The 26,613-nt window shown below is 38.4% G+C and overlaps 13 protein-coding genes across 13 annotated transcripts; 7 read left to right on the top strand and 6 right to left on the bottom strand.

Moving 5' to 3' along the window:
* Window positions 1-78: 78 nt before the first annotated feature.
* Window positions 79-718, bottom strand: VCUG_00452 (uncharacterized protein; the record flags this gene model as incomplete). The annotated part of the gene is made up of 1 exon (XM_008075283.1): window positions 79-718. One exon carries the CDS (start codon window positions 716-718, stop codon window positions 218-220), a length of 501 nt encoding a protein of 166 aa, XP_008073474.1. The 3' UTR covers window positions 79-217.
* A 275-nt stretch (window positions 719-993) lies between these two features.
* Window positions 994-2,041, bottom strand: VCUG_00451 (uncharacterized protein). The gene has a single exon (XM_008075282.1). It carries the CDS (start codon window positions 1,992-1,994, stop codon window positions 1,017-1,019), a length of 978 nt encoding a protein of 325 aa, XP_008073473.1. The 5' UTR covers window positions 1,995-2,041; the 3' UTR covers window positions 994-1,016.
* A 1,268-nt stretch (window positions 2,042-3,309) lies between these two features.
* VCUG_00450 (uncharacterized protein) lies at window positions 3,310-3,851 on the top strand. Its single transcript, XM_008075281.1, has one exon. The coding sequence runs from the start codon at window positions 3,477-3,479 to the stop codon at window positions 3,828-3,830; it is 354 nt and encodes a 117-aa protein (XP_008073472.1). The 5' UTR covers window positions 3,310-3,476; the 3' UTR covers window positions 3,831-3,851.
* Window positions 3,852-4,004: 153 nt separating this feature from the next.
* VCUG_00449 (uncharacterized protein) lies at window positions 4,005-4,673 on the bottom strand (the record flags this gene model as incomplete). Its single annotated transcript, XM_008075280.1, has 1 exon — window positions 4,005-4,673. One exon carries the CDS (start codon window positions 4,671-4,673, stop codon window positions 4,005-4,007), a length of 669 nt encoding a protein of 222 aa, XP_008073471.1.
* Window positions 4,674-5,448: 775 nt separating this feature from the next.
* VCUG_00448 (uncharacterized protein) lies at window positions 5,449-6,316 on the top strand. The gene has a single exon (XM_008075279.1). It carries the CDS (start codon window positions 5,466-5,468, stop codon window positions 6,294-6,296), a length of 831 nt encoding a protein of 276 aa, XP_008073470.1. The 5' UTR covers window positions 5,449-5,465; the 3' UTR covers window positions 6,297-6,316.
* Window positions 6,317-6,959: 643 nt separating this feature from the next.
* On the top strand, window positions 6,960-8,443 carry VCUG_00447 (uncharacterized protein; the record flags this gene model as incomplete). Its single annotated transcript, XM_008075278.1, has 1 exon — window positions 6,960-8,443. One exon carries the CDS (start codon window positions 6,960-6,962, stop codon window positions 8,412-8,414), a length of 1,455 nt encoding a protein of 484 aa, XP_008073469.1. The 3' UTR covers window positions 8,415-8,443.
* A 2,227-nt stretch (window positions 8,444-10,670) lies between these two features.
* VCUG_00446 (glutamine-fructose-6-phosphate transaminase (isomerizing)) lies at window positions 10,671-12,947 on the top strand (the record flags this gene model as incomplete). The annotated part of the gene is made up of 1 exon (XM_008075277.1): window positions 10,671-12,947. The coding sequence occupies one exon, from the start codon at window positions 10,671-10,673 to the stop codon at window positions 12,945-12,947; it is 2,277 nt and encodes a 758-aa protein (XP_008073468.1).
* A 16-nt stretch (window positions 12,948-12,963) lies between these two features.
* On the bottom strand, window positions 12,964-13,533 carry VCUG_00445 (uncharacterized protein; the record flags this gene model as incomplete). Its single annotated transcript, XM_008075276.1, has 1 exon — window positions 12,964-13,533. The coding sequence occupies exon 1, from the start codon at window positions 13,417-13,419 to the stop codon at window positions 12,964-12,966; it is 456 nt and encodes a 151-aa protein (XP_008073467.1). The 5' UTR covers window positions 13,420-13,533.
* Window positions 13,534-13,657: 124 nt separating this feature from the next.
* VCUG_00444 (CMGC/GSK protein kinase) lies at window positions 13,658-14,632 on the bottom strand (the record flags this gene model as incomplete). Its single annotated transcript, XM_008075275.1, has 1 exon — window positions 13,658-14,632. The coding sequence occupies one exon, from the start codon at window positions 14,630-14,632 to the stop codon at window positions 13,658-13,660; it is 975 nt and encodes a 324-aa protein (XP_008073466.1).
* A 1,265-nt stretch (window positions 14,633-15,897) lies between these two features.
* On the bottom strand, window positions 15,898-16,251 carry VCUG_00443 (uncharacterized protein; the record flags this gene model as incomplete). Its single annotated transcript, XM_008075254.1, has 1 exon — window positions 15,898-16,251. One exon carries the CDS (start codon window positions 16,249-16,251, stop codon window positions 15,898-15,900), a length of 354 nt encoding a protein of 117 aa, XP_008073445.1.
* A 3,010-nt stretch (window positions 16,252-19,261) lies between these two features.
* Window positions 19,262-20,609, top strand: VCUG_00442 (uncharacterized protein; the record flags this gene model as incomplete). Its single annotated transcript, XM_008075274.1, has 1 exon — window positions 19,262-20,609. The coding sequence occupies one exon, from the start codon at window positions 19,262-19,264 to the stop codon at window positions 20,567-20,569; it is 1,308 nt and encodes a 435-aa protein (XP_008073465.1). The 3' UTR covers window positions 20,570-20,609.
* A 696-nt stretch (window positions 20,610-21,305) lies between these two features.
* VCUG_00441 (uncharacterized protein) lies at window positions 21,306-21,953 on the top strand (the record flags this gene model as incomplete). Its single annotated transcript, XM_008075273.1, has 1 exon — window positions 21,306-21,953. The coding sequence occupies one exon, from the start codon at window positions 21,306-21,308 to the stop codon at window positions 21,951-21,953; it is 648 nt and encodes a 215-aa protein (XP_008073464.1).
* A 1,115-nt stretch (window positions 21,954-23,068) lies between these two features.
* On the top strand, window positions 23,069-25,702 carry VCUG_00440 (uncharacterized protein; the record flags this gene model as incomplete). The annotated part of the gene is made up of 1 exon (XM_008075272.1): window positions 23,069-25,702. The coding sequence occupies one exon, from the start codon at window positions 23,069-23,071 to the stop codon at window positions 25,349-25,351; it is 2,283 nt and encodes a 760-aa protein (XP_008073463.1). The 3' UTR covers window positions 25,352-25,702.
* Window positions 25,703-26,613: the final 911 nt, after the last annotated feature.

Raw genomic sequence — 26,613 nt, 5'->3', positions numbered from 1 at the left:
CCTGTTCTCTACGCTTTCCATCTGCTCGTCGTACCGTATTACATCTCTGTTCTCTACGATTTCCATCTGCTCGTCGTACCGTATTACATCCCTGTTCTCTACGATTTCCATCTACTCGTCGTACCGTATTACATCCCTGTTCTCTACGCTTTCCATCTACCCGTCGTACCGTATTACATCTCTGTTCTCTACGATTTCCATCTGCTCGTCATCCTCACTATTTCTCCATCCGCAACGCCATCTCCATCCCATCCAAGAGCACACTCTTAATCTGTTCATACTCGTAAACAGTCAAATTGTTCAAGTTCAATGCTCGTCCATCAATACCAACCAGTCCCCTTCTGCTCTTCTCCATCCTAACATCTCTTATCTCACTAAGAACCATTCTTATCTCCTCCACATTACAATCAACACATCGTAGAATATCATCGTATACCTCAAATATGTACGGGTAGATCGAAGCATACTCATTTTCATTATTCTTCTCCTGCTGCTTGACATCTTCCAGGTAATCAAGTGTGAGGAAGAATGGAAGCGGAATTTTGCATAGATTGGACTTGTGGAGGAATAGAGCGGTATGTATGGGCACTTTTGCAGGACTATGGGGTGTCAAGGGACCGTAATCGGTCTCAAGGAGATGAAGAGTCGGCAAATTTGTTAAGGGATGAATTTCTATTTCTTGGTGATATGCTAGCAATTTTAGCTCATCGGGAGACATGGGTTAATGGATGATCGATTTGTTATACTGGATGGGGTTAGAGGAAGGTTGGATGGCTGTGTATAGGGAAGATGTTGAAAAGAGAATAGCGGTAATAATGGGAAGAATGTTTCTGAACAATGTACATAGAGGGAAGTACATAGATGAGCGATTGGACTTGTGTCAAAAGGGCATAAATGACAAGAAAGTAGGACTGGCAAAAAGGGAAAAAGAATAGAAAGGATGGAAAATAACAAGAAAATAGCGATGAAAATCGTAAACAACACCAAAATAACTTAAGATGGAACCTTTACTGTTCTTAAAAGTCCTCGTCCGTCTTAAAAGTCTGTTCATTTTCAATTCCTACGTATCCTTTCTGGTACTCAGCAACCCTCTTCTCAAAGAAATTCGTCTTCCCAAACAGCGAAATATTCTCCATGAAATCAAACGGATTCGTTACGTTGTACACACGTCCAATGCCCAAATCAACAAGTATTCCATCCGCAACGAATTCAATGTACTGGCACATCAACTTGCAGTTCATACCGATCAGTGACACAGGCAAAGAGTCAGAGACAAACTCTTCTTCAATTTCCACTGCCTCCTTCACAATCTCTAATACCTTTTCTTTTGGGCATTGGCCGATGAGCGTTTTGTTCATAAGAACAGCAAATTGATAATGCAGGCCCTCGTCACGTGATATCAACTCGTTAGAGAATGTAAGACCGGGCATAAGACCGCGTTTTTTCAGCCAGAAGATAGATGCGAACGATCCACTAAAGAACAGCCCCTCAACACACGCAAACGCAATAACACGTGTTGCAAAATCAGAATCTTTATCATTTATCCATTTAAAGCACCACTCAGCCTTTCTCTTCACCGTATTGATGTTGGCAATCGCATTGAAAAGAAAGTCCTTCTCTTCCTGATCCTTAATGTACGTATCGATCAGCAACGAGTACATTTCACTGTGCACGTTCTCGATCATAATCTGAAAGCCGTAAAAGCAGCGCGCCTCTTTGAGCTGCACCTCGCGCGAGAAGTTCTCCAAGAGATTCTCGTTCACGATACCGTCCGATGCAGCAAAGAATGCGAGCACGTACGATATAAAATGGCGCTCATCTCCGTTCAACCGGTTCCAATCATCAATATCCTTTGATAGATCAACTTCTTCCACTGTCCAGAATGATGATAATGCCTGTTTGTACATCTGCCATACATCCTGGTTTGTGAGAGGGAATAGCGTGTATTTATTTTTAGGCTCGGTTAGCAAAGATTCTTCTGGTTGGTGTGACATGGGGGATAGGGCTTGTGATGCTTTTATAGTTTTTTGTAGGAACGAGTCTTTGTTGTGAAATATGGAGGGCAAAGAGCGATGACAGTGTATAAAGTGATCAGATGGTTGATGTGAACAGATAGATTACTTTCTGTTCGATGAGTGGCGTGAGTTGATCACGGAATGAGAATAATTTGTGCAAAAACGAAGTGCTGCCTGAGTATCAACAAAGCCATTTTACTCAAGAATTGATAGAATGATGACATGATACGGTACAAGTGTTGGATTACTTTAGGAATTGCAACAGTTACGGTATATATGCCGAGCCGTAACAGCATTCATTTCATATTGTATAACCAGAATTGATGATATGTAACGTGCTTATTCCATATTTTACATCTTGACCGGTATTAACGTGATGAGTAATTCTAAACGTTCATGAGCAGGAGAATAAGTGTTAGATAGCAGTATTTTGTGCGTATTAACGAATAATCGCGCATATCCTTTAAGAACCAATGATTAATACCAGAAAAATAGTTAAGTTTAGGTATTATTGCCAAACAGAAGATAGCATAGGTAAGAATGTGATTGATCTATCAATTATTTTGTGAATAACATGTTCTGAATGAAACAGTCAAAATGGCAATAATGTTCTTTATTAGGAAGCGTTCCGTTTTACCAACTTATTCACGTCACCACACATGAACGGGCGCTATTCATTTATTTTTGTTTAGCTGTTCATTTTCACGTCACCACACACGTTACCATACACAACACTATACACATCAACAAACCATCATTTCTGTTCTTTTACCCAATCATATTATTATTCGTGTCTTTTTACGCTCAGCAAAGTATTTATACCGTACCATGTCTGTTCTAGTTCAACACAACGAAACAGTGTAAAGCACCATTATCACGTAGAAGGCAAGCAAAGTTACGTGTTAGCAGAGTGTTTATCATCTTAAAATGCAGCACACACCTTTCTTACTGTTTAGCCGTTCATCCGTAATTTATAGCGTATGGTACGTGAATGAAAATATGCTTGAAGCGTACTGGCATGACAAGATGGAGCGTTAAAGAATGAAAGTATCATTTTGAGGTGTATACGATCGGATTGGTACCTTACTCTTAGAAAATAACATCTTGTACGTTGCTCTGAGAAGTAATCATTTCATAGCGTAGTACATTTTTGAGCGGAGTAAGGTTGTTCTCTACAGCGATTGATCAATCATACAGATAGTACCACGTAGTAATGCAATTGCTATTGAAGTATATCATTTGCATTGAAGTAGGCAGTGCTACGGGCAGATGTACATGTTTCCTGCTTATTTGATGAGCAATGGTTAACTTAATACCGTTATTAATCACAATATATTGCATAATTATTTATTACAGTAATAAATGATACATCGTATCATTACGGTCCCTGTCTAACACAGCACCCTTCAATAATACCAGTTCAAAAAAAAAAAGAAAAAATTCCTTTGTACCCCAAAAGCAATGAACATAATTTTTAAAAAATCAACCAAAACCGAAGTGATAAACATTCCCACATACAACCAGCTCGTATCCCTAGCACCAGATAGTTTAATCACCACAAACGGTGCAATAATAACACCTCAAAACTTTCCTTTCGTAGCACCGTTTTCACACGTAATTGCTGAGGGTAGATTGTTGGGTGGTGCACTTTCCGAGGATGATAGGGCGTTGGCTGCCAAGCGATTGAATGTGCAGGTGTGTAGGAAGTGTTATGCACGGTTGAGTGCGCGTGCAGAGCATTGTAGGAAGAGAGCGTGTGGGTTTAGTAGGAAGTTGAGGGCAAAGAAGAAGATAAGGGAGACGAGCAAGAAGTAAAGCTGATTTTATGGATTTGATGTTTTATCGCATATTAAGCGTTTTATTGCTGTTGTACCTGGCATTTATTCCGCTTCAGAGGTAGCGATCTGAACGGTCCTAATCAACAGGAGATTTAAGATGATAAAGCACGGTTCGTTTTACTTTTCCTACCGTGTCTGCTATAAATATACTTTATTTACCGTTGTTCACGTTCTCGTCATTATCACTGTTCTTCCTCAGATTAATATCTAGCACTGGTTTATCGGTGTAATACGGAAATATGGAATTGTATGCCATTCGTTCACCATCATGCTTTGTATCTTTGAGCTGTTTGTTGTAATTGTACTCGTTCTGTCCTTCAGCCAAGAAATGTATTTTATTGCTGTTTTCGTTCTTTGATCTGGGTACGTCCTTATCTGAGAAGTTTAGAGGTAGGTCATCGTTACTGTCATATGCATGATTAAAAGCATTGTTGTATCTTTCACCACGTTTATCGCAGTACTTATCACGATATGTATCGCATTCCTTATCGCTATAATGCCTGCCATTGAAATAGTCATCCCCACTAAACCTTGTACCAGTACCCCCGCAAGTATCTCCGTAATTGGCAGGATACACCACAAGCACCCTACACCCATACGCTCCACCATCATCCACCGCAATAACAATCTCATCAATTCTCAAAATATTTAAATCCTTCAATATCTCATAGTCTACCGTGTACCGGTCACTCCTCTGTGTAAACTTTAGCTTTACTTCCAATACGGTTGGTCGCACATGGTAATCACGCTCTTCTGCGTGTCTCTCATGGTTTGACAGGTTTATGCTCGTCTGTCTGATGTTGTTCGGCTGGTTGTTCATTGTTTATGCATGTTGAGAGTTTTTAAGTAGTAGTGCATGTTCATTGTTTATGCGTTTTCCAAATCTTTATGAGGTGGTAGGGAATGGCTGTGCGGAAGAGCTGTGCTGTACTTAATGCTAAAATAAAAAGCAAATTAAATAAATCAGGAGCTGCGCGTTGACAGCGTTACTTAAGGAGTTGTTCCCTAAATAACGATTTTATTGTTATAATGCAACGGATCGTGGCACTGCGCTAGTTTGAATGGTACACTCATCTTCATATTAAGAACAGATCACTACACCGTACCGTTAAGGTACTCTTGGACAGACCTTAACACTCAGATCGCTCTAACACGTCAACAAGTGCTGCACGGTGATGCATTCGTTGTTTGGTGCTGTTCACGTAGGGTATCATCCTAATTTATGGCACCGGTCCTGCTCATCTTTACGGTTTTTACTGCAATACGGTGCGATTATCCTTTTTATAATATTAGATCGTGTTAAACGCGTACTTTCAGTTGCAATACGTGGTTTTTATCAGATTTACTTTTTATCGTATGAGTCTCTTCCTATAAAGGTGTTCGTTTCGTAGAAGATGAGCATTTTGTTTTAAAATCTGTGCAACTGCTTGTACGCAGCGTGTACCAACTACCGATCAGTTTGATCCCCGTTTCAATCCAAAGGTGCCTAAAACTCATCGCCAGTCCCAGCATTTCATTTCTAAAAATGCCTAAAACTCATCGCCACCACCGCTTTTGTCTCTTTTCTAGAACACCCTCCGCTATAAATTTCATTCCCTCAGGCCGACCGGTAATGTCATCCTTCAACGCAAACAACTACCACTGGCTCGAAGAGGACATCTCACCATTCTGCACCAAACAGCTAAAAGCACTGCTATCGCGGAAAGGATACGATCTTACTGATCTCGTTCTTACCATGCACATCACCGTACGTATGAACGAGGTGGGCTTTATCTACGATATTTCATGTAAAATGGTTCGAGACGGTATGTGCACGAATGTAAGGGACTTTGACAATTATAGTACGGTTAGTGACGTGGAGGGAACGGGCCGTGATGATTTTGTGGAGGCGTTGGAGTGTGTAAAGAAAGATGCTATGGTTAGGTATGGTGGAATGGTTGCTGGTGGTAAGGTTGAGGTGGAGATGCCTGCTGCTGAGTTGGTATTGGATAGAGCTGGGTGTATGGATGGTGGTCGATCGAACTGTGGTGGTGGCACGGAGGAACGTGCTGACCAACACGATGAATGTGCTGAGAGTGTACAGGGACGTACCATTAGGATGAACGTTACGGTTACGTGCAAAAAGGAAGACCTCCTCAATTATCTGTTTGATCCTACGTTTTACAGGCAATACGCACCGAAGAGCAGCAGAAGATGCGTAAGGATCATCGAAAATGTTTCGTTCACCAATTTGGATAGGGAGAAGATGACGTTTAATGTGGTGATGCCCGATTTGTTGCCGTGTTCGAAGGTGCAACTCGTGTTAGTGGAAGTTGATAGTGGAACTGAGGTACGTATGGAACAGAATGGGGTAGTGAGCGGTAATGAGGACAGGATAAAAGCGTTTTGGACTGGATATTTCTATCCAAGGCTTAGCATGCATTTCAATTGTGCTGTTATTTAATTAAACGGGAGGTTTGCCGATTTGTTGTTTATACGTGGTAAGGATTTGCATTTTCGGTTGAAGGTTCCTAAAATGAACAAATGCTCCTTTCGTAAGAAAATGACCAACGATCAACGCAGCGATGAGTACAATTTGCAGTTTATACGTTTTTAACTTAGCTTGCCATACTTTCAGGCTGTCTTCTCAATGTATCCTTGGCATACGTTCTAAATTACGTTACCTAAACTAAATTTAGAACTTAAGGCATATCGCACGCTGGTCTCAGACACGTTCGTGATGTTGTGCTCATGTATTTATGACAAACATGCATTAGAAACACGGCCTGATGATGATCAGTTGTAATGAGCAGAGTGTGTTTCTCGCTTTTTTTCTGGAAATAACATTGATTAAACGATACTACGCGCTCTTCGCAATACTACAGATCACGATTGGCCTGGCGAGTTAGCATCTACCCGATTTATTTGGTTCATGAAAGTGTGCGCCTCTTCGCAAAGATTCGATTAGGGGATGGCACACAACCAGGCTTCATTTGAAACGGTTGGTATGAAAAATTAACCTATAAATCGGCCGTAAAGAGCAAGACACGTACATTTGCACGGTTCTGATTGACATTGCATGTTATGTCTTCGTTCACAGAATTGATCACCACTCAAACCAAAAAAAATGTTTCATCATACACTAAAACAACACGAAAAACAAAGCAACAGAATGCTTTTGCTCATTCCATTCATCCTTGCTAAGGAGTTTGTTGTGATATTGGATGCAGGCTTTACGAGCACAAAACTAAACATTTACACGTTCAGTGATATGATCATCGTATCCTCCTATACAAAATTCTATCATCCTGGTATGCACGAGTTAGAACTGCACGAAATCAAAGAGATGATTGAGCGCATGCTGGACGATGCGCACAAGTTTGTTGTAGAGAATGGGGGTGTTGTGTGCTCAACTCGGATCGCACTTGTGGCCACGGAGGGACTTAGAAGCCTGGAAAAGAGGAATGTTGATGAGATTTTGGGATGTATTAGGACACTTATCGATAGGAGTGGGTTCGTTGGCGGAAGAAATCCTGTGAGTGTGATGGATGGTGTGTTTGAGGGGTTGTATGCGTATGAGGCGTTGGTTTACTTGCTGTTTTTGAGAGATAACAAGAATGTACTGCAGAGACAGATGGCAAACAGGTACGATATAGGTAGCTATGATGTGGGGAGTGGAATAAATGATGGGATGAAAGGTAAGGAAGATAACGCGGATGGCAAGATATTGATGAACAGTAGCGTAATGAGCACGAGTAATGAAACAGAAAATTCAAACAAATGGCAAAAAAACAGAACAACAGCTGAAATGAAGCCGAATAGGAAGAATGGAACACGAGAAGTAAACAATATCAAAATGAGTGACAGGATAACACGGGGCCAGCATTCTTTCAAAGGAGCAAATGAGAGAAAAGTACCAACAAACGAGGCTGGAGGATTAAAAAGCACAGATGAAAGCGAATTTGATACGATCACATACCTGAAGACACAAAGCAACAAAAAAAACTTGGCAAAAGCCAAAAATAATGGGCAAGCCGAGCAGCATACTGTTCTCCATAAGCACATTGCAGCTAATAAACTATCACTCGGTATCATAGAAATGGGAGGAGGGAGCATGCAAATAGCTTTCAGCACCAACATCAACAACAAATACCAACTGTTCATACACTCCTTCCACGATCTAGGACTCATCAAAGGACGAAACAAGCTGCATTCGCTAAATGTTCTGGATCATTGCAAAGACTTGAACAAAAAATGCGTTCGTTACTTCCGAACACACTTCAATCTCCATGAGTTCTCGCGTATTGCGCCGCTTGATTCTGTCCATAAATTTTATTTGCTCTCCTTTTTTTACGACAGACTGTCTGAATACCGGCCAATACACAAATTTTCAGACATTATCAGTATTTATAGGACACATTGCGCAGAACCAAGCAAGAATTGCGACGATCTGGAGTACATGATACTGGTGCTTAAGGGGATAGGGCTGAAGAACAGCGCTGTAGTTGAGATTGGACGAATGATAGACGATAAGAATCTGAGTTGGGGACTTGCAAAGGCGCTTGAAATGCTGATAGGATAACCAAAATTGTTTGAGAGTCGTAGTTCGAGGTGGCTATCAACTCGGCTTGGTGACCAAACCAAAGACATCTTTTAGAACGATTGATGCAGTTTACTCGTCTAAACAAGGTTTATCGCTGCTTGAATTGTAAACAGAATACAATGGGGAATAAGCGCGGTCCACACGTAACACGGAAGGTTACCTTGGTGATGAGTAAATTTATTTACAATCATTTCATGTGATCGTAAATAAATAACGTGATATTAATTGTTTCAGAAACTGCTAGAGCGGCCATTCTATTTGCAAAGTGTTTGTTGCTGCCCCATGACTGGCTATCTCATGGCGCGTCTCAGAACATGGGCCTGAATGATCTTCAAATCACACAGCTAATTGTTACCATTTTATATGTTGCAAGGAGAGGAAGTCGTACTCATTATCAAGCTGTTCTTTTCTGTCTCGCAGTTAGGTACCAGTTTTGTAGCCCAGTGGCTATGGATAGTCCCTGCTGTCAGGATAAATGTGTTCGTTTTTTGTTAGATGATATGTGGGACAAAACTGACAATCTAATAAAAGCACAGATAGTTCTTGAAAGGATTTTATAAATATTTCGTACAAATACCAACACAACGTATTTTATAAGTTGAGCAATATAATTTATTGTTGTATTCTCATTGGCCTGAACCAGACCAAATCTGCTTTTGCGCTCATCAAAGGCTATTTGCTAAATAAACGTATCGCTAAGATGATCATCTAATGTATGTAATCATATAATAAAGCACGTACGTTGTTCACAGAGCAGAATACTGCGGCAGTTTTTTATTTTACCATTACATTTAAAGCTTTACTCTTCTACAATTTTTGGAGCTCGTTTTGCAAATTAAGATTTTTTGGTACTATTCAAGTCAAATAACCGAGAATATATCAACACTTAATGGTAGTTCACGCAAAATGGAATGATAAATGGTGTCTGTGTGCAGAGTACGATGGTATATCCCACGCGATAATTCGTCACAACCTAAGTACCAATCGAATACCGAATGCAATACAGAATTAAGTTGACATGTAAAGAACTGTTCAAAATACTTCCGGCAACATAGTCCATTCACATCTTGGCCTTGGTATCAGCCCTAATTCTTATCGGCCCGAAACACGAATCTTCTACTACGTGCATGATCGTTGATGATGTACTGTCTTATTCCTCAGACTCGTGATAGAAAGATATTCTGCGCTATCAACACCACAATTTAAGTAATTAGTAAATTTAATTTAGCTTGTATATCAGATTCGCTGGTTGTAACTTTTTATACCACATCGCGTTTATTATCATCATGAACCGTCACGTTTTCTTGGTGGATACAAGTGATCGACAATACGCAGCAAAAAGTTCGAACAGTTATCATTGATATAATTGATGCTGCGCCTTTGTGCAGGGACCCACACTTTTTTCTAACCGCAAAAAATTAAACTTTTTATCATATGATCACGTTAATTACGCTGAAACGCTGATGGATTTGAGGCAAAGTTACATAAACAGATATGTTTCATTAATCAAATACTTAGCTGTTCACATTGTATCAATTTGTGGTTCATATCCTGATCGCTAAGATTGCGCTATAAAAAATTTTACTGGATGAGTCACAAAACTACAATAATTGGTGTGCTATCCCGATTTTTGATTTAAAAATGGGAGCAGTCTACAACAGGCGCAAATAATGATAGCCGATTGACAGTGACACTAAACCATCCGCTCGTGTATGTGTTGTAAGCCCAATTGTACGTGCACTCATTAGGCTATAATGTAAATATTTGCAGTTTGTTTGTGTAATTAATCTCTCAGTCACAATTATTCATTCTCAATGATAAAAATATTTACAAACTGTGTTTATTGATTACTTTGCAGGTCTCCCAGGTTGTTAGTCCAAAATATGTACGAACAAATAGAATTTTTGCACAGCTGAAAAATCACTGGATAGCTATCAGCTAATGCCTCACAGATATGCCGTCTGTCCAATAGACTCTTATCGGTCATCGTATGAACTGACCGTTGATTTTATCCTCATTTTTTCTTTCTTTTTCCCTCCTGCGATAAGCCATCGGGCTGTTTGCTCATTAAAGAAATATTGTACGTATTATACATCCAAGCATTTTTGAAAGGTCATCGGTAACAAAACAAATCATAACACAGAGTGATAAATTCATTTCCTTTGTATAACTATTATTTGATTTGTTTCAAATCACCAGAAAAAAATATATATAACTCAACGAAACAGAGGTCTTATGTGTGGTATTACGGCGTATGTTAACCATAAAATACCTCGCACACAGGAAGAAATTGGGCAAATCCTTATAAATGGTCTTAAAAGAATGGAATATAGAGGCTACGATTCTGCAGGGCTGTGTGTTCGGAGCAATGATGGTTTCACAATTATCAAAAAGACAGGAAAGGTGGAAGAGCTTGTAAAAGCAATAAATGTTCTTACGCAGGATAAGTTGGAGTCATCGGTAAGTATTGCACACACGCGGTGGGCCACACACGGGTTTCCGTGTGAAAAGAACTGCCATCCGATTAGTTCGGGTCAAAGCAATGAGTTCGTGGTGGTACACAATGGGATAATCACAAATTACAAGGAACTTAACGAATTTTTGAAAAAAAGGAATTACCAGTTTTATACGGACACTGACACGGAGACAGCCGCAAAGCTGGCGCTCTATTTCTACGAAAGGAACAAAAACGTATCGTTCATGAGCATTATTAAGAACGTTGTTCGGTGCTGCGATGGTGCTTTTTCATTCATCTTCGTGTCATCACACTTCCCGAACGAAATGATTGCGGTCCGCAAAAGCAGTCCTTTGTTGATCGGTGTAAAGAGCAGTTCAAGCTTGTCCATGGACTCGTTCAACGTGCACTTCGACGAAAGTTCGGTTGATAGCGTTCGAAACATGGACAATGTCGAGGAGCGAGTAGAAAAAATTTACAGGTTCACAGAGGAGAACAGCCGCTCAGATGATACAAGTCTGTCCGGCCACAGTATTTCAAGCGATGTTATCAATCGCAACGGAACAACGCTATCGATCAGTCCATCATACAACAACACGGGCGTTTTCAATGCTGAGGAAGGCAGTAATTTTACGGAGTGCCAGACAGAGGACCTGAGAACATCACCGACATCCCTGAAAATAAAGGTCAAGGATAACGAGCAGATCGAATACTTCCTAGCATCGGACACATCGGCAATAATTGAACACACCAAAAAGGTGATCTACCTGGAGGACTGTGATATTGTGCGGATAAAAGACGGAAAGCTGGAAATACACAGATTTAGCGATATAAAGACGGAGAGTAAAAGGTTTATAAACACATTAGAAATGGAGCTGGAAAACATCATGAAGGGAAAATTTCCGCATTTTATGTTGAAGGAAATATACGAGCAGAGTGAATCGGTTGTCAACACTATGAGGGGAAGGCTGCAGCTTAGCTGTACAATAGGAGAGAATGAGAAGAAGATGAGCAGTCTTCAGGATGTTCAGAATGTTGAGAGGGAAAATTGGTACCGAATCAAACTGGGTGGTTTAAATTCGTATATTGAGAACATAAAAAGGAGCAGCAGATTGATTTTTATTGCATGCGGTACGTCCTATCATACCGCAATGGCGACACAATCGCTTTTTGAGGAATTAATAGACATCCCAGTCAGCATCGAGATAGCCAGCAATTTTTTAGATCGCCAGTGCCCCATCTTCCGATCAGATTGTGTTTTCTTCATTTCGCAGTCGGGCGAGACAGCTGATACGCTAAACGCACTGATGTACTGCAAGAGCAAGCAGGCGCTGTGTGTGGGCATCACGAACACCGTCGGAAGCACAATCTGCCGAGAGACGGAGTGTGGTGTGCATGTTAACTGCGGACCAGAAATCGGAGTGGCAAGCACAAAGGCGTACTCATCACAGTTCATTGTCCTCGTCATGATCGCATTGGTTCTCTCCAATGATAACTTGAAACATGAGAAGAGACGAAAAGAAATTGTAGATGGACTGCGGAACATAAGCGGACTGATAAAAAAAACGCTGGAGATCGATGAATATATTAAGGGATTGGCACAAAAAATACGAGACAAGTCTGATATGCTCATATTAGGTCGTGGGTATCAACACGCACTGTGTCTCGAAGCAGCGCTGAAGATCAAGGAGGTGGCCTACATGCATGCAGAGGGCATTCTGACCGGTGAACTAAAGCATGGTCCGATCGCACTCATTGAGCCCGAGACACTTGTCATCATGATCATCACAAATGACCACGTACTTAAGAAAAGTGAGAATGCTGTGAGTGAGTTGATGGCACGTAGGGGAAAGCCGATCATCATCACAAATAACGAATTGGTAGACCGGTTTAAGAAGATGGGCTGCATGGCAGTGGGTATTCCCACTACCGTGGATTGCTTGCAGGGTCTTTTGACAGTTATTCCTATGCAATTGCTTTCTTATCATCTGGCAGTAATTAAAGGATATGATGTAGATTGCCCTAGGAACTTAGCGAAGAGTGTGACTGTCGAATAAATTTTGGTTCAAGTACTCAAACAGAGAAAGGTTGTAAAATAATTTGTGTTTTTGATTTTACGTATCGGTTTAAGACAAGAAACATATGTTTATTTTTTGGTACTGGAGATGAATCGATCAGAGCGATGCAATCTTTGTGTGGATAGTAAATTTGCCTCAAAATACAGGGCTGAGCAAACCAGTAGGCATTAACCGCATTACAAACATATTTAAGAGATTTGTGGATAAAACGTACAATTTTTAAGTGCGTGCTTTTTTTGAAAAGAGGAAGTTTAAAAAACAAATACGTTTGTTCTGCCATCTTCACGCATGATTTGCTTTTGTCCATACACCAAGTACCGTTTTTGACCGTATTATTCAGCGAGAATAATCCTCGATAGTACTCTTCTACCTTTACACACAGCCATTGAGTTTTACGAGGCGTAGAAATAGCTTTGCACTGCAACCCCAAAACGCGTTTTGCATCCATCATGATTTATCTAATGTGATGAGCTATGCTATATATTGCATGGATTTTTTCAATATCCCGCAAATATGTCCATTACGCGCGCTCAGGCACGTAGTGAACAACCAAAAATACCTGTCGTTTCAGCCGATGTGAGATAAATAGGTAAATTTAACATTGATACTTATATTGAATAACAAAATGATTTTACCACATTTTGACGACCACGTGAGCTATAAATATATGATTTTATACAATAACAACACTATTCTCGCGGTTTTTTAAACAACTCCATCTCCAATGCCTGCTTTGCATTCCTTCGTTTGTTAGAATTGAACTTTATCGTCTTATCAAACACCTCAACAAGCCTCTTATTGTTTGTGTACCTCCTCATGTATTTCTTTATACCCATTGTTTCGCGTTTGTTTCTACGCAATTTCATAAACAAAAGATCTTTCTGTGATATTTTGAGCAGACTTAGTATCTTTTCTAGCTGATTTACGTTGGATTGCCCCCTGAAAATAACCTTCTTCGTAATGATCTCCGCGATAGAAAGTGCAAAAGACCAAATATCAATTTTTGTGCTGTAGTTTTTTAACCCGATAATATTTTCAGGTGCTCGGTAATATCTTGAGCATATGTACGTCGTGTTGGACTTAGTTTCAAGCTTCTTAGCGCTTCCCAAATCACAAAATTTCAGTGTCCCGTCGTAATCAATCAGGATGTTCGCAGGCTTTATATCGCGATGTGCAATATCGAACGAGTGCAGATAGCTCAGACCCTCAAATCCCTGTCTCAGAAAATCCTTTACCATCTCGTCCCTGAAATTTTCTTTTTCTTCGTAAAATTTCTTCAAAAAGTCGAACCGATCAGAAACAATCAAGTTGCGCAGCGAGAAGGGAAGATATTCCAACACCAATTGCACGTATCGCCCCTCGGTGCTCTCCTCAAAGTATGCATACTCGAACAACCGCACAAAATGTCTGTTCTTCAGATTTTCTAGGATCTCTTTCTCTCGGTAGTAGTGTTTGTTGTCTTCATAGACCGTTTTAAGGGCAAAAATATTGCCATTCTCATTCTCCTCAATTTTCACCACGAAACCAAACGTTCCCTTGCCTATTTTTTCTACGTATTTGAACGACAGCGTTCGCACGTTTGTCTGAATGGACTGGTCCACAAACATAAGATCGTTTATCTTCGTGATGGCATTGTTCAGTTTTGCTTGGAATAAACTGGTCATTATGTTTTAACCTCCCCAGGGTGCGATCAAAAAATACTTTTCTCTGCAACCGTTTCAATTAGGAATAAAACATCAGAAAAAACGAGAGTTTGCGCAATTTCCAGGGCAAAAAGGTGGATTAAGCGAGGAATAACAATTATTAAAAACTATTGAGATATGTGGACCACTATAAAAATGTGGAATGCATCCTTTTATACCATCTAAAACATGCCTTGAAACGTGCCAAAGAAAACGTTTAAACACTTCTCAGTCGCACTAATCTGACGCAGGCTCAATATATAAAAGATTCGATCCATTCAGGAATAATATTTTTACTTTAAGTCATGTGATACCGATTATTACAGCTCACCGTGCCACGCTCAACTTGCAAATGCTATGATCAAACAGAACATTATTTGCATATCTTGAATAGCTATCTATTCATTGATGAACGTAGTGTGTGAAATAATCGTTAATTTTACGTATTAAACGTGCGTTCGTAACTTTGCTGCCCATACGATTACACGGTCAGTGCACAGCTCCTCGTAGGATGCTTTCCTGCAATAGCAGCCATGGGACATCACATCTTTCAGGGTGTTAAAAAGGGGACTTATTTAATAACGGGAACTTTGAACTAAATTCGATTGATGAGTTGGCATTCAACGACATAAAAACAATGGTTCATAACCGTAAGGCCTAATTTTTTTTACATGACCATATGTAATTCCCAGACATTTACTTATAAGCTATAAAGCGTATATCGATTCGTTCAATAATCTGAGTAGCGAGCCTCTTACAATCCGATGCATTATCTCTAAAGTGCTCTTCAAGCAAGATCGTTACATACGCAATTTCAGCTTCACACGGTGTACTAACATTTTGTGGATTGATATCAAATTCGGTTGGCTGCGATACAAATGATTTATTCATATTAAAATTTTGCAAATCTTCTTCGTCCAGATAAAAATGATTTTTCCAAAACATAAATTTTTATAGATGTATTGAATTTAAAATAATGCAGATGGATTTCTCACTGTCAAATACATAACAAATTTTGAATGTTATAGGTCTCATTTCCTGAAAATGAATTTCCATCATATTATGAACGCAAAAAGAAACAGAAAGTGTGTCTAATTTGCACAAAGATGGACAAATTACAATAACTGAGAAACACTCAATTCGCAAATGTTGGCAATTTTCGTTCACTCTGATTGGGAAAAGATCAACTCCTTCAACCTCACACAAGACAACAGAACGAAAATTGTTCGACACATGAACCTGCTTGCTTAAACAAAGATTCTTGAGGAAAAAGGTCCAGTCATCACTGTCGCACTGTTTAGTAAACTCATAATAGCTGTCATTCCAACATATAGACCCATTTTTTTGCCCTTAAGGTTGAGAAAATTGATCAAGCAGGTTGTTTTTTCGATAAATATCGACTGACAGCAGGGATTAATAGTAGCTATCGCGGTATTTTTCATCGTTACGCGATCGAAAACGATTTCTTTTGTATTTTTTGCTGCAATGAATTGCTTTTCAAGATCGAGATTTTTTAGTTCAATTTGCGATTTCTGGTCACTCGTAATGTCCATTTTCACTGCATCTGCACTTTTTAATGTCAATATTCCAATATTAAACATATTTGCTAGATCAAAAGCTCCTTCTGACTTGGTAATAAAAATTATTTGTAAATCTTTGTGTAGATAAAATTTTTTGTCTTTATTGACTATAACCCCACAAATGAATAAATGTTTGATTGTTTGAAACACATAGAAATTGTTCGTTTTATATTCGCCGCTTATTTGAATTTTGATAGACTTCCCGTATTTTTCATATAAATAAAAAGACAACACGAAATATGATTGGTCAGTTCTATGAAATATATTATTTGCCCCTTCGAGAAAAATAAAAGATTTTGTTTCATGTATTTGCACTGAATAAAGGGCCTAAAGTTGTCGTACAACTCATTCTTTCTGAAACGCCCTCAATTTTTCTCCACTAACAACATCAAAATTACACGATTACCGAATAGTAGCTAATTAATTTGCTCCTACCATAAAATCTTAAACAATAGAAAAAACATAATACGACATATGAAAGGAAGAAAGTATCATTGAATGGAAAGAACAGTTTTTACCGTTTTATAAACGAAAAAAGCGCACCTAGTATGAATATAATTAGTTTTTGAAAAAATTTAGAGACGGATAGTGAACATCAAATTGGAATGTTCAGGCATTTATGAGCGCTTAATTTCGTCTTAGAGATAAGTGAGTGCACACAATAGATGATTTTTTTGTACCAAGTTTGTGTTAGAGCATTAAATTTACGATGAAGAACCGAATAAAAAATATAAAATGCATCCTTTGATGCTAGAAATGATGATACAGCCGAAAATAATCCCTGTATCGAGTTGAAATTTCAATATAGACGAAAAGGAACACTTTATAATATCTGTAATCAGCCATTGCGGATAAATTAATTTTTAAGAAATTGTTATTAACAACATTCTGATTATGAGGCGCGTAGGATTGTTTTATGTGTACTCTTCTATTCCGGAAATTACAAAATATTCTTCCTCTCAACCATGATGAAAAAAAGGTAATAAAAAAAATTCTGAAAACAAAAGGCTAAATGAACATTCGTAGGTAAAAGGACGCTGATAAATTATATTAGAAGATATTAGACACTCACATGTTTTTGTCATAGCTCAAATTTTTTTGTGAGGAAAAAAAGAGAAAGGTTTTTGGTAAAAATATCAAGAACCAAATTTGTTCAGTGTTTACGTCTTTTTAATGTTGCTTATAAAAATAATGTTGCTTATAAAAAATATCTGAGCATGTTATGGAAATAATAAACTGAATAACAGCTTATAACTCTTTATGTTGCAGAAAAATGCGACTTAAAACTAGATACAACGAACCGTTGTTTGAGTTGTCTTTTTATTTGTACGATAAATGAGCGATGATGATGTTTATCAATGAGTAAACATGTTCATGATTTCATTTATAATAGAACATTTTCAAAACATATCATAAGTACAATAATAGTAAGAAACAACCCAACACTAAGCAAATGATCTTGCTATAGATAACACATCATAAATGTGTCTCTAATTCAAAATGTCCTGTTGTATAACCTTTCGTCCGATCTCCTATGTCGCCAGGCATAGCTTTCATTGGTCAGAAAAATCATTTTTTATGCTCTTTTTACGCATTCTGCCATGTCAGAGTGAATGCACATTATCCAAAATAATTCCTCGCGTCACTCTCAAAATAGCTGAAGCGGTAATTTTCCCTTAATTCGTTCAGAAACTCGCTGTTTTCATTTACATCTTCATCATCTGATACCGATAATGGTCTAAAATCCCTAATATCTGGTTTAATATTCTCAATATCTCTTTTTATATTATTTTTTTGTAATATCTCGATGCGTTCTCTGAGCAAGGCTTTGAGATCCTTGGCATTTATGATCTCGTCGACACTAAGCTTCTTCATGGGATAAAAATTAAGAAACAAAATAAAGAAATTTCCAGGAGAAAAATACATTATGGCATCAAAATGGTGTGCGAGTCTACTGATCCGGCTGAAATATATTCAGATTTTATAAGTTCATCATTGTTGTTTCGTAGAATTCACATCATGTTTCATCTTCTCAGCCATGTATTTACGCACAATCAGTGGAACAGTAGTAAAACTACCATCAATTCACACAGTATTTTATGTCATGCTCCTCGTTATTATGATGCAATTCTGTATTTATCATCGTTGTGAATGCCTATTGATCAGAAAACTCATCATAGTACACTTCAGAATGTCACATTGTATTTTCATAGCTCTTTCTTGCTACCATTTCGACCATACCCGTGTTATGAGCTCATTTTAGGTGCCCTTTGATGCTGCAAAGACTTTTACGAAGAAAAGAAGGATTCAAACCAAGAATGTCGCTAGAAGAGGCTCATCTCATCCTAAATACACCATCTAAACGATATATAGACATTTCTGCCGCACACAAAAACTTGTTGAGGCTCCATCACCCAGATATGGGAGGATCACCGTTTCTGTCGGCCAAGATCAATGAAGCCAGAGATTTGCTGATGAAGAAGTACAGATTGGTATAATAAACTGCGAAATAATAATATACGAATATCAATAAAGCATTTTTTTGCGAATTCTTGTGTTGTTTCAAGGTAACTTTGGTATGCGAATGGCCAATGGTTATGGATGATTGCAACATTTAAAGGTTAAGTTACAGGTGGCTATTCCGTATTATTTCACTGTGTGAAGGAATGTCGGCCTGCGCAGCAGTTCGTTTTTTCTTTATTTTGATGTAGAAATCGTAGTGCAGACCCGAAGCTAGCGTAATAACACGGTACAAAAACTTTGTCAAGATAGAAATGTCTTCGTAAGAGATTTCTTTACTGGCAAAACAATGAAATATAGAAAGAGCCTGATCTGTGTTCGTGTGTTTCCTGATTGATTACAGGGTCATTTAATTAAACAAGCTCAACAATTGCAGTATTTCTATTCGTAGGATACGGTGGTAATTTCACGTGTTCAAAATAACGGTTTGTCACCAATGCTGTAAAACTGAAGGATCGAGATGTGTGTCATTTTGAGGTTTTAACACTCACCAAGGATTAGCCCCGTCAAAATGGCGTACATAAAAAAAATCGTACAACTCAACAGAAAAGAAGACATTTTATCACTAATCTGTCACATTTTGCACAGCAATACGTTAACTTTTGTGCAGATATGCTTTGAATGTAATCACCACACCTTTATACGGAGGTATTACCAGGTTATACATCAGATTAAGATGTTCTACGGATTGACTGGTGTAGTAATTTTTGTGTTTGGCACCGTAAACGAACAGGATACGTTGCAGATGATGGAATGGGATAGTTGCAAATGCATGGAATGTTTTGATGGACTGAAGAATGTGATAGCCAGCAATACAGGTGATGTGTGGGAATGGAGCCGTAAGAATGAGTTGAGTGATAAGGATGCGATGATAAGGAACAATTCATATTGTTGTGATAGAAAAAGCGATTTAAAGTGTTTTTATGGTAATAAACGTGCTGATGACAGTGGAAACGAGAATAGTGGTAATATGGCCTACTGTGGTAGCACCTTGAGCAATAACAGAAATATAAAAATGACGTGCGGCACATCACATACCGGAACAACAGAGAACAAAAATGTTGCGGTACCGGAACACATCAAGAACCATTGTATTGAAGATTGGAAGGCATGTGATGAAATGATGGTAGGTGATCAGGAAAACGTGCTAAGGCTGAGATGCTATGATGAAAAATCTGTTTGTGATGAACATGACGTGCAAGGCGAAGCGTTAAGATCACCTAACAATTCTTCGAGAGACATTAATAGTGAAATGGCAGGACACGTAAAATCGAAAGAGCATGAATATACAGGCGGCGATAACATCATGGTGGAGTACCGGCTGATGAACAAGCACTTTTTTGTACCACCGAGCAACAAAAAAAAATATCATACGGTTGTCTTAGGTGGTACATTTGATCGGTTCCATGAAGGTCACATCCTCCTGCTGACCACAGCCCTGCTCTTAGCTTCAGATGAGCTTACAATTGGTTTGACCACCAAAAGATTGCACACAAACAAAAAGCACAACGCTATTATCGAATCATACGACATAAGAAAGAACAAGTTGCTTTTTCTGTGCCGTGTAATGTCAAACGCTCGTGTTACGCTCAACGAGCTTAATGACAGCGTTGGAAAATGCCTGAAAGATGACTATGAATGCATTGTTGTGTCGACAGAAAGTTTTGTAAGAGCGTGTGAGATTAACTTTAGAAGAATGGATGTTGATAAGAAGATGATGGACATTATAGTCACACCCGTGATAGAATATGAGAATGTGAGACTAAGTAGCACCGGGTTGAGAGAGAAGGAGGCTATCCCTGATCAAGATAAGTCATAATTGAGCTGTGAGCTGGATGTAATTAAATTGTAGCGTGGAAATTGCTAATATTCGAGTATATTTTAACATTCTAAATTTTTAGCGGTACAAATTCGTATTTTATGGAGTTTTTTGAGTATAAACACTTTTTAAAATACAATACTCGTATTAATCCTATATACAGTTGAACTGCGAGAACGTGGATGCTTTATTATATTTGGTGATGAACAATGGTGAATTGTCCGGCTTAGCTCGTAGAAAATATCGTTGGGATGAGAATGACATATTTGAGTGGTTCAAGTAGACCACACGCTATTCGAAGAAAACACTGCAGTAGCCTCGCCGCACTGGCGCTTTTATTAAAATCTTTCTAATGAATGGTTATTTAGCGTTTTCTGTCAGAAATACATCTATTATCTTCCCAAACTCATTGGCTTTTGTACCAGTGCTTTTCTTGGGAACTTTCTAGGACTTTCGAGTGTGTTGGTTGATGGCTCCGATGTTGTGTATAAATGATCGTATTTCACTCTTCATGGCAGCTTTGCTTCTGCAACTTAGGTTTTCTGCAAGTTTGTTACTAATAGTAGAACACGACAATGTGCTAGCATTGACTTTGTTCCCAGAAATGCATTTATACCTCGTACGCAACATCATCCGAATAAATTAACATATTTTCCGATCTAATATTACCGTGATGGGTGAGAATTTTAGCGAAACGTAATTATAGTTCTGTATATCGTGGTTACAGTAGCACCCCATGCTCTTTTCACCTGAGCTGCAGAAATTACTTAAAGAAAAGGAGGAACTGCACATAAAGAAAGAGACCGCGTACAACAAACTAAAAGAACGTGTAAAGCGAGAGGGAATACTCACACATATCTTACACAGCAACGTCCAGCAACCCGCTAAGAAAATAGCACACCAACCAATAATACTGGGCAGTTCTTTGTACAGGATGTCGGTGCTGAACGTTGGCGAGCTGCCTAGGCCGTCCCAAAAGCAATATATCACGCCTACTACCATATACCCGATTAACTTCGTATCAAAGCGGAAGTACAAGAAATACAACGGGTGTCCATCAAAATCTAAAGACAAAATATTTTACCTATGTAAGATACACGACAACAAAGACGTGTTCGAAATATCGTGCGATTATAAGAAATGGGTGGGACGGGAGTGTTGGAACGATTTTGTGAAGGACTTTGATGGTGTGAGCGAGTACAGCAACATGGAGGAGTTTTTTGGGCTTACACATCCACAATTGCAGAGGATTATAGAGGAGAAAGGTACCGAGGAGCTTAAAGAATATGTGCCCTTGAGTAAGAGGAAAGAAAACAAAGAAGTGGAAGATGAAGTGAGTGATGACAGTGAGGATGAAAGCAAGTTGGATAGCTATAATGAATAGTTAAATGTTGCCTTGGCATGCTCTTTTTTTGTTTCAATACAGGTTTTTCCTGTCACGGTATCAAACCTACCAATGATGCTGCACTTCATCCGATTTTGCTCGTTTAAACCTTTGCATTGTAAATATCTCTAGGTGCGACAAAGAAATGTAAAAAAGCATTTACTGTGATTGTGAGCTAGCTGTTCATGTTCATCAAAAAATGTAAATTTGATGGACAAGTGTTTTTATTTACAACTATTACCAGTAGTTTCTATCCCGTTATATTGTTTAAACTGTGTCATAACATGGTAAAAGCAGCTTTAAGTATTTTAGCATGTTCTACCATAAATACCCGACAGAGATGAATATTTGAATCTGATAATTATCTTTTATAACAGGTTCAATTGATCTTGACTAGATATTGCACGCAATGTTAATTTATCCCTTTTATAGCTGGGTCATTGGTTGATAATGTAAAATTTAAGCCGTGGCCGTGTGATGTATCTGGTAACAAGTAAATTTAAACCATGGATTAAATGCCGATAGGGTCTTAGTAAACGTGGAGATGTCAAAACAGTTGATTGTCGGGATGTTGAAGATGTAGTATATCAATCAAAACATCTTGTATAGAGAAAAATTAGATTTTGAAGTCATTATTTATTACCCTAATATCATCTAATGCAACCATATAATGGCATTCTATCCCTTTTTTCCAGTCATAATCGTCTTACAGCATTTTTTTCCTTGCAGTTCCAAAACTTTTGTTAGGATGAATCAAATTTGTAATTTTTTGTTCCTCCAATACAAAGTACAGCCAAAAAACGATAAAATTACGGTACAACAGAGAATATCAATCGCTGTGATAGGTAAGCTCGCCCATAAGAAGTAATGAACTAGTCAGAAAAAAGTACCCGATCAGGTAAATGAACGTAGACCAAAATTGTATAACCTACTACCAATAGACAATTCCGCTGATGCCTGTCTCCCAGCACACCAAGCTACATTGGTTTCTGATCATACCAATGATCATTCCGCCACGTTCTTCTATTTCGATACGTCTGCATGACGTGCTAATTGTACCCATCCCGCCCATCATTTTCTTTTAAAACTGGTTTTGCCCTGTTCTGCCCTTTGCGATGGCCAACTTCAGAGATAAAATTGACACGCACTTCCAGATAATTATGAATGAGGTGGGACTGGACCCGGTACAAATGCAGTATTTTATTGCAAACTTGCCTATAGAAAAGAAAATGAAGATGATTTTGAGCGTAAGCAAGCGAAAGGCCAAAACTCTGATGTTCATTGATTTCTTTGGGCAGCTCAAGAATGAAACGTGTACAGAAGCGTTTTACTGTGTAAAAAAAACATTTGAAGCGGGATTAGAACACATGAAGATGCTGAATGCCGCCAACTTCTTGTGCGATGCGCTTGCACGAGGTGTTTCTGTACCTGAATATTTTGAACTCATCATTTTATTCCAGAAAAGCGGTGTATCATTCCCCGATAAGCTGTATGAAAGCGTTCTTATGCATGTGTTTATGAAAAACGTGCGTATGAAAGAGTTTGGATCGGCACACAATTTGTTTTTTGAATGGCTGGAGATGTGTGCAAAATCAGATGCGTTGCGAATCAAAATCGAAGTGCTGAAATCGAAGTGTTGTGTGAGTAACAGTGTGCTGAGTCACATTCTTAAACACATAATGGCTAAGAGTGAAATTAACAATGAGCTAAATTTCTTGCCGTATCTGATAAATGACCCGTTTGTTGATCATTTGTTGTTGTCACTGAACTTTTTAGGACTCATAACACCGAAAGTAAAGGACAGATCGATGATTGATAGCTTGAAGGGCACCGCTGTGGTACACAGTCACGAATACACGAAGTTCTTGGATGGTGCACTAAATTTTTGTGATTTTAGTGAGGAAAATTTTTTAGAAAATGTAAAGCGGGAGATAAAGAAGTACCTGGCCGATCAGTCTGTCAGGTTAGCGGTAGAACTCAAAGAGATCGAAAGGAACAAAAATGAGTATATACGGGTTAGTGGTGAAAGAGGAAGAATTGATGGCCAAATATTGAGCAGTGTGAAGGATAATTACGAAGTGAAAGACGCATTAAACACGGAAATGGTTGGCAAGCGGACTACTACATCTGACAAAAATGTGGACAAGCATACTTTAGAAACTGCTTGTTCAGCAGATGCTGATCAATCACGAAACACGAACAACAAAACTGCAATCAAAAGCGAAATTGTCAGTAAAAACAAAACAGACGTAGAGGAGCTGACCAAGAAAATGGATGATACTTTACCTATTTCGAATAGTATAGATGTAAAGAAGGTCGGTGAGGATGGCAAGACGGCAAAATCACTAAAAATTTCAAAAAAACCGCCTCGAAGACCCCCGGGCAGGGCTACGGTCAAAAAGACCAACCCTGAAATCGTAAAGTGGCGTTCTAAAAATTACAAGGTATTGCGTTTGGAACGAAACAAGTGTGAAATATTCAAAAAATACGATGAAGAGGAATTAATGAAGAAGTTTACAGAGGACGATTTTGTACCATTCATAAGAAAAATGGAAAAGGTGAAGATTTGTAACGAAACTAAGGAGACAAACAAGGGCATCTTTCCGATGAAAAAAAGTTACGCCCTTTCGATTGCACTTGGACGCGTAAAAGATGCAGATGAAACATTCATCAAGAAGATTATGAACCTGGAAATGGTTGATGAGAACGTAGTGAAGCAGATTCTCACGTACTTTCCCACAGAAAATGAAATCGCACAGATTAAAGAAGGTGAGGATCTTGGCCGAGCGGAAATGTTCTACAAGGTCGTGATATCTGATATCGGCACGTTCTATGAGTGCTTGAATTGCATTCTATTGAGCTATATCCTGAGCAGAACCGAGCTTATGAACATGATCGATATCTTAGAAAACGTTATTTCTTACATTATGGTCGACGAATTCCTCGCAGAATTTGTGAATGTGTCGTTGTTTGTTGCAAATATCTTAAGTAAGTGTGCAATAGAAGGCTTTCTTATCGATAACTTGAACGAATTTATCCAAGACGAGAATAGAAAACTGTTCCATCTCATTCTGTCCAGAATTGAGAATGCTTACAAGAGAAGCGAGTATTTATCGCAGGCAAAGGCGATAAACTATGATCTTCTGTGCATGGAATATGAGGAAATTTTGTTGTTACATTCCAAAATAAAAGAAAGCAAGTATGATTTGGTAGAGGGCAAAAACATGACATTTACGAAAAATATTGAACAAATACAAGAAAAATTTACAGCTTTGAAGAAGAGCTATGAAAAGTTAAGCAACTATCTAGGCAAAAATATTGATGAAAAGGGATTTGCACTGCTTGACATGTTTTATGAAAAAGCAGGAAAGTATTATAAAACGAGCAAGGGATGCTGATACGAAGTAACCACGGATATTCGCAGTATAAAGGATACTTGTTTGACCGTACCGTTGCGCACACCGATAGCAGTTTGTTATTTAAATAGAACCGTGAATAAATGATTTTTAAACGTATTGTTATCTGAGGATACATTGCTTTTCAATTTATAACGATCAATTCATGATAGCTGGTATGAAGGCGATTTATTGAATATTTTACCATCTCAACGGTTTTGAAGCGTAGTGGTCATATTCTATGGTGCCATTCATTGTAGCATCGAGATGTAGTGTTTGTGTCATTTTTTCACAAAAAAAAAGATTTGTCTATCTGCTCATACGTCAACATCTAAAGAACATATTTTTCTGGTTTGCGGAATCGACCGCGGTACCTTTGATTCAGTGACATTTATTTATCGCCTCACACGATAAAATTGTCTGAATAAATGATATTTCAGCATTTAGCCTGTATATCTCTCTATAATGGTCTATTTTTGACGAAATATTTGCAATTTTTTTCTAGTGATTAAAGTCAAACAAACATTCTGATCAATTTTTTGATGTTCCGCTACCTTTAGTTTTAGAACCGATATGCAGCGCGAATTATCGAATAACACTCTTGATCCGTTGATAAAAAGGCGTAATATTCAGAATTGAGTTTGTCAAACCATGTATCGGCTCGCTTCACAGCATAGATAGGGTATGATACGGTTTTGTCTTGTATCGCGTACACTTAACGTATTATTTGAAGTTATACCGTAAAAACGGGCAGCTATTCATTATAACCTGTATTCCGAGGTATTGTAAAATCAAATAAAAAAAGATAAATGACCTTGAATTGTCAAAAAAAGAGTTTTTCCTTGCCATATCATGATCTGCGTTTAATTATCTCTTCATGAGTTATCGTACCTTATGATAAGTACGACCAACACAAAAAGGATAGAGTGAAGAACAATTCCGTAAAGTAAGTGTCTGTAATTTATCGTTTTGAAGAGTACGGCAGTAGCTGTCATAGAAAGTAAAGCAAAAAATGTCAGAAATAGCATCGTGATAAGCGAGGTATGAAATAGAGACAGCACGAGAAGTATATAAAATACAGTGATGGTCTGGAAGCATATGGCATATATCTGTGGTGCTTTGATCATATCAGGGTTCGATGCGGAATGAAGGGGTTGTTTTGGGATGATATGAATGTCATGAAAATTTTAATTAAATAATTTTTTGATAGCAAATGTTAAATAATACCACTGATAAATCTAACGCGTTTATGTCTGCTTAAACAT

Source organism: Vavraia culicis (assembly GCF_000192795.1).
Source record: "Vavraia culicis subsp. floridensis unplaced genomic scaffold supercont1.5, whole genome shotgun sequence".
Lineage (NCBI taxonomy): Eukaryota > Fungi > Microsporidia > Pleistophoridae > Vavraia > Vavraia culicis.
The sequence above is the reverse complement of the archived record's forward strand: the minus strand, read 5'-3'. Positions and strand labels throughout refer to the sequence as shown.

Coding starts and splice junctions, on each gene's coding strand:
- VCUG_00451 (XM_008075282.1), bottom strand. CDS start 1,994: ATGTCACACCAACCAGAAGAATCTTTGCTAACCGAGCCTAAAAATAAA.
- VCUG_00450 (XM_008075281.1), top strand. CDS start 3,477: ATGAACATAATTTTTAAAAAATCAACCAAAACCGAAGTGATAAACATT.
- VCUG_00448 (XM_008075279.1), top strand. CDS start 5,466: ATGTCATCCTTCAACGCAAACAACTACCACTGGCTCGAAGAGGACATC.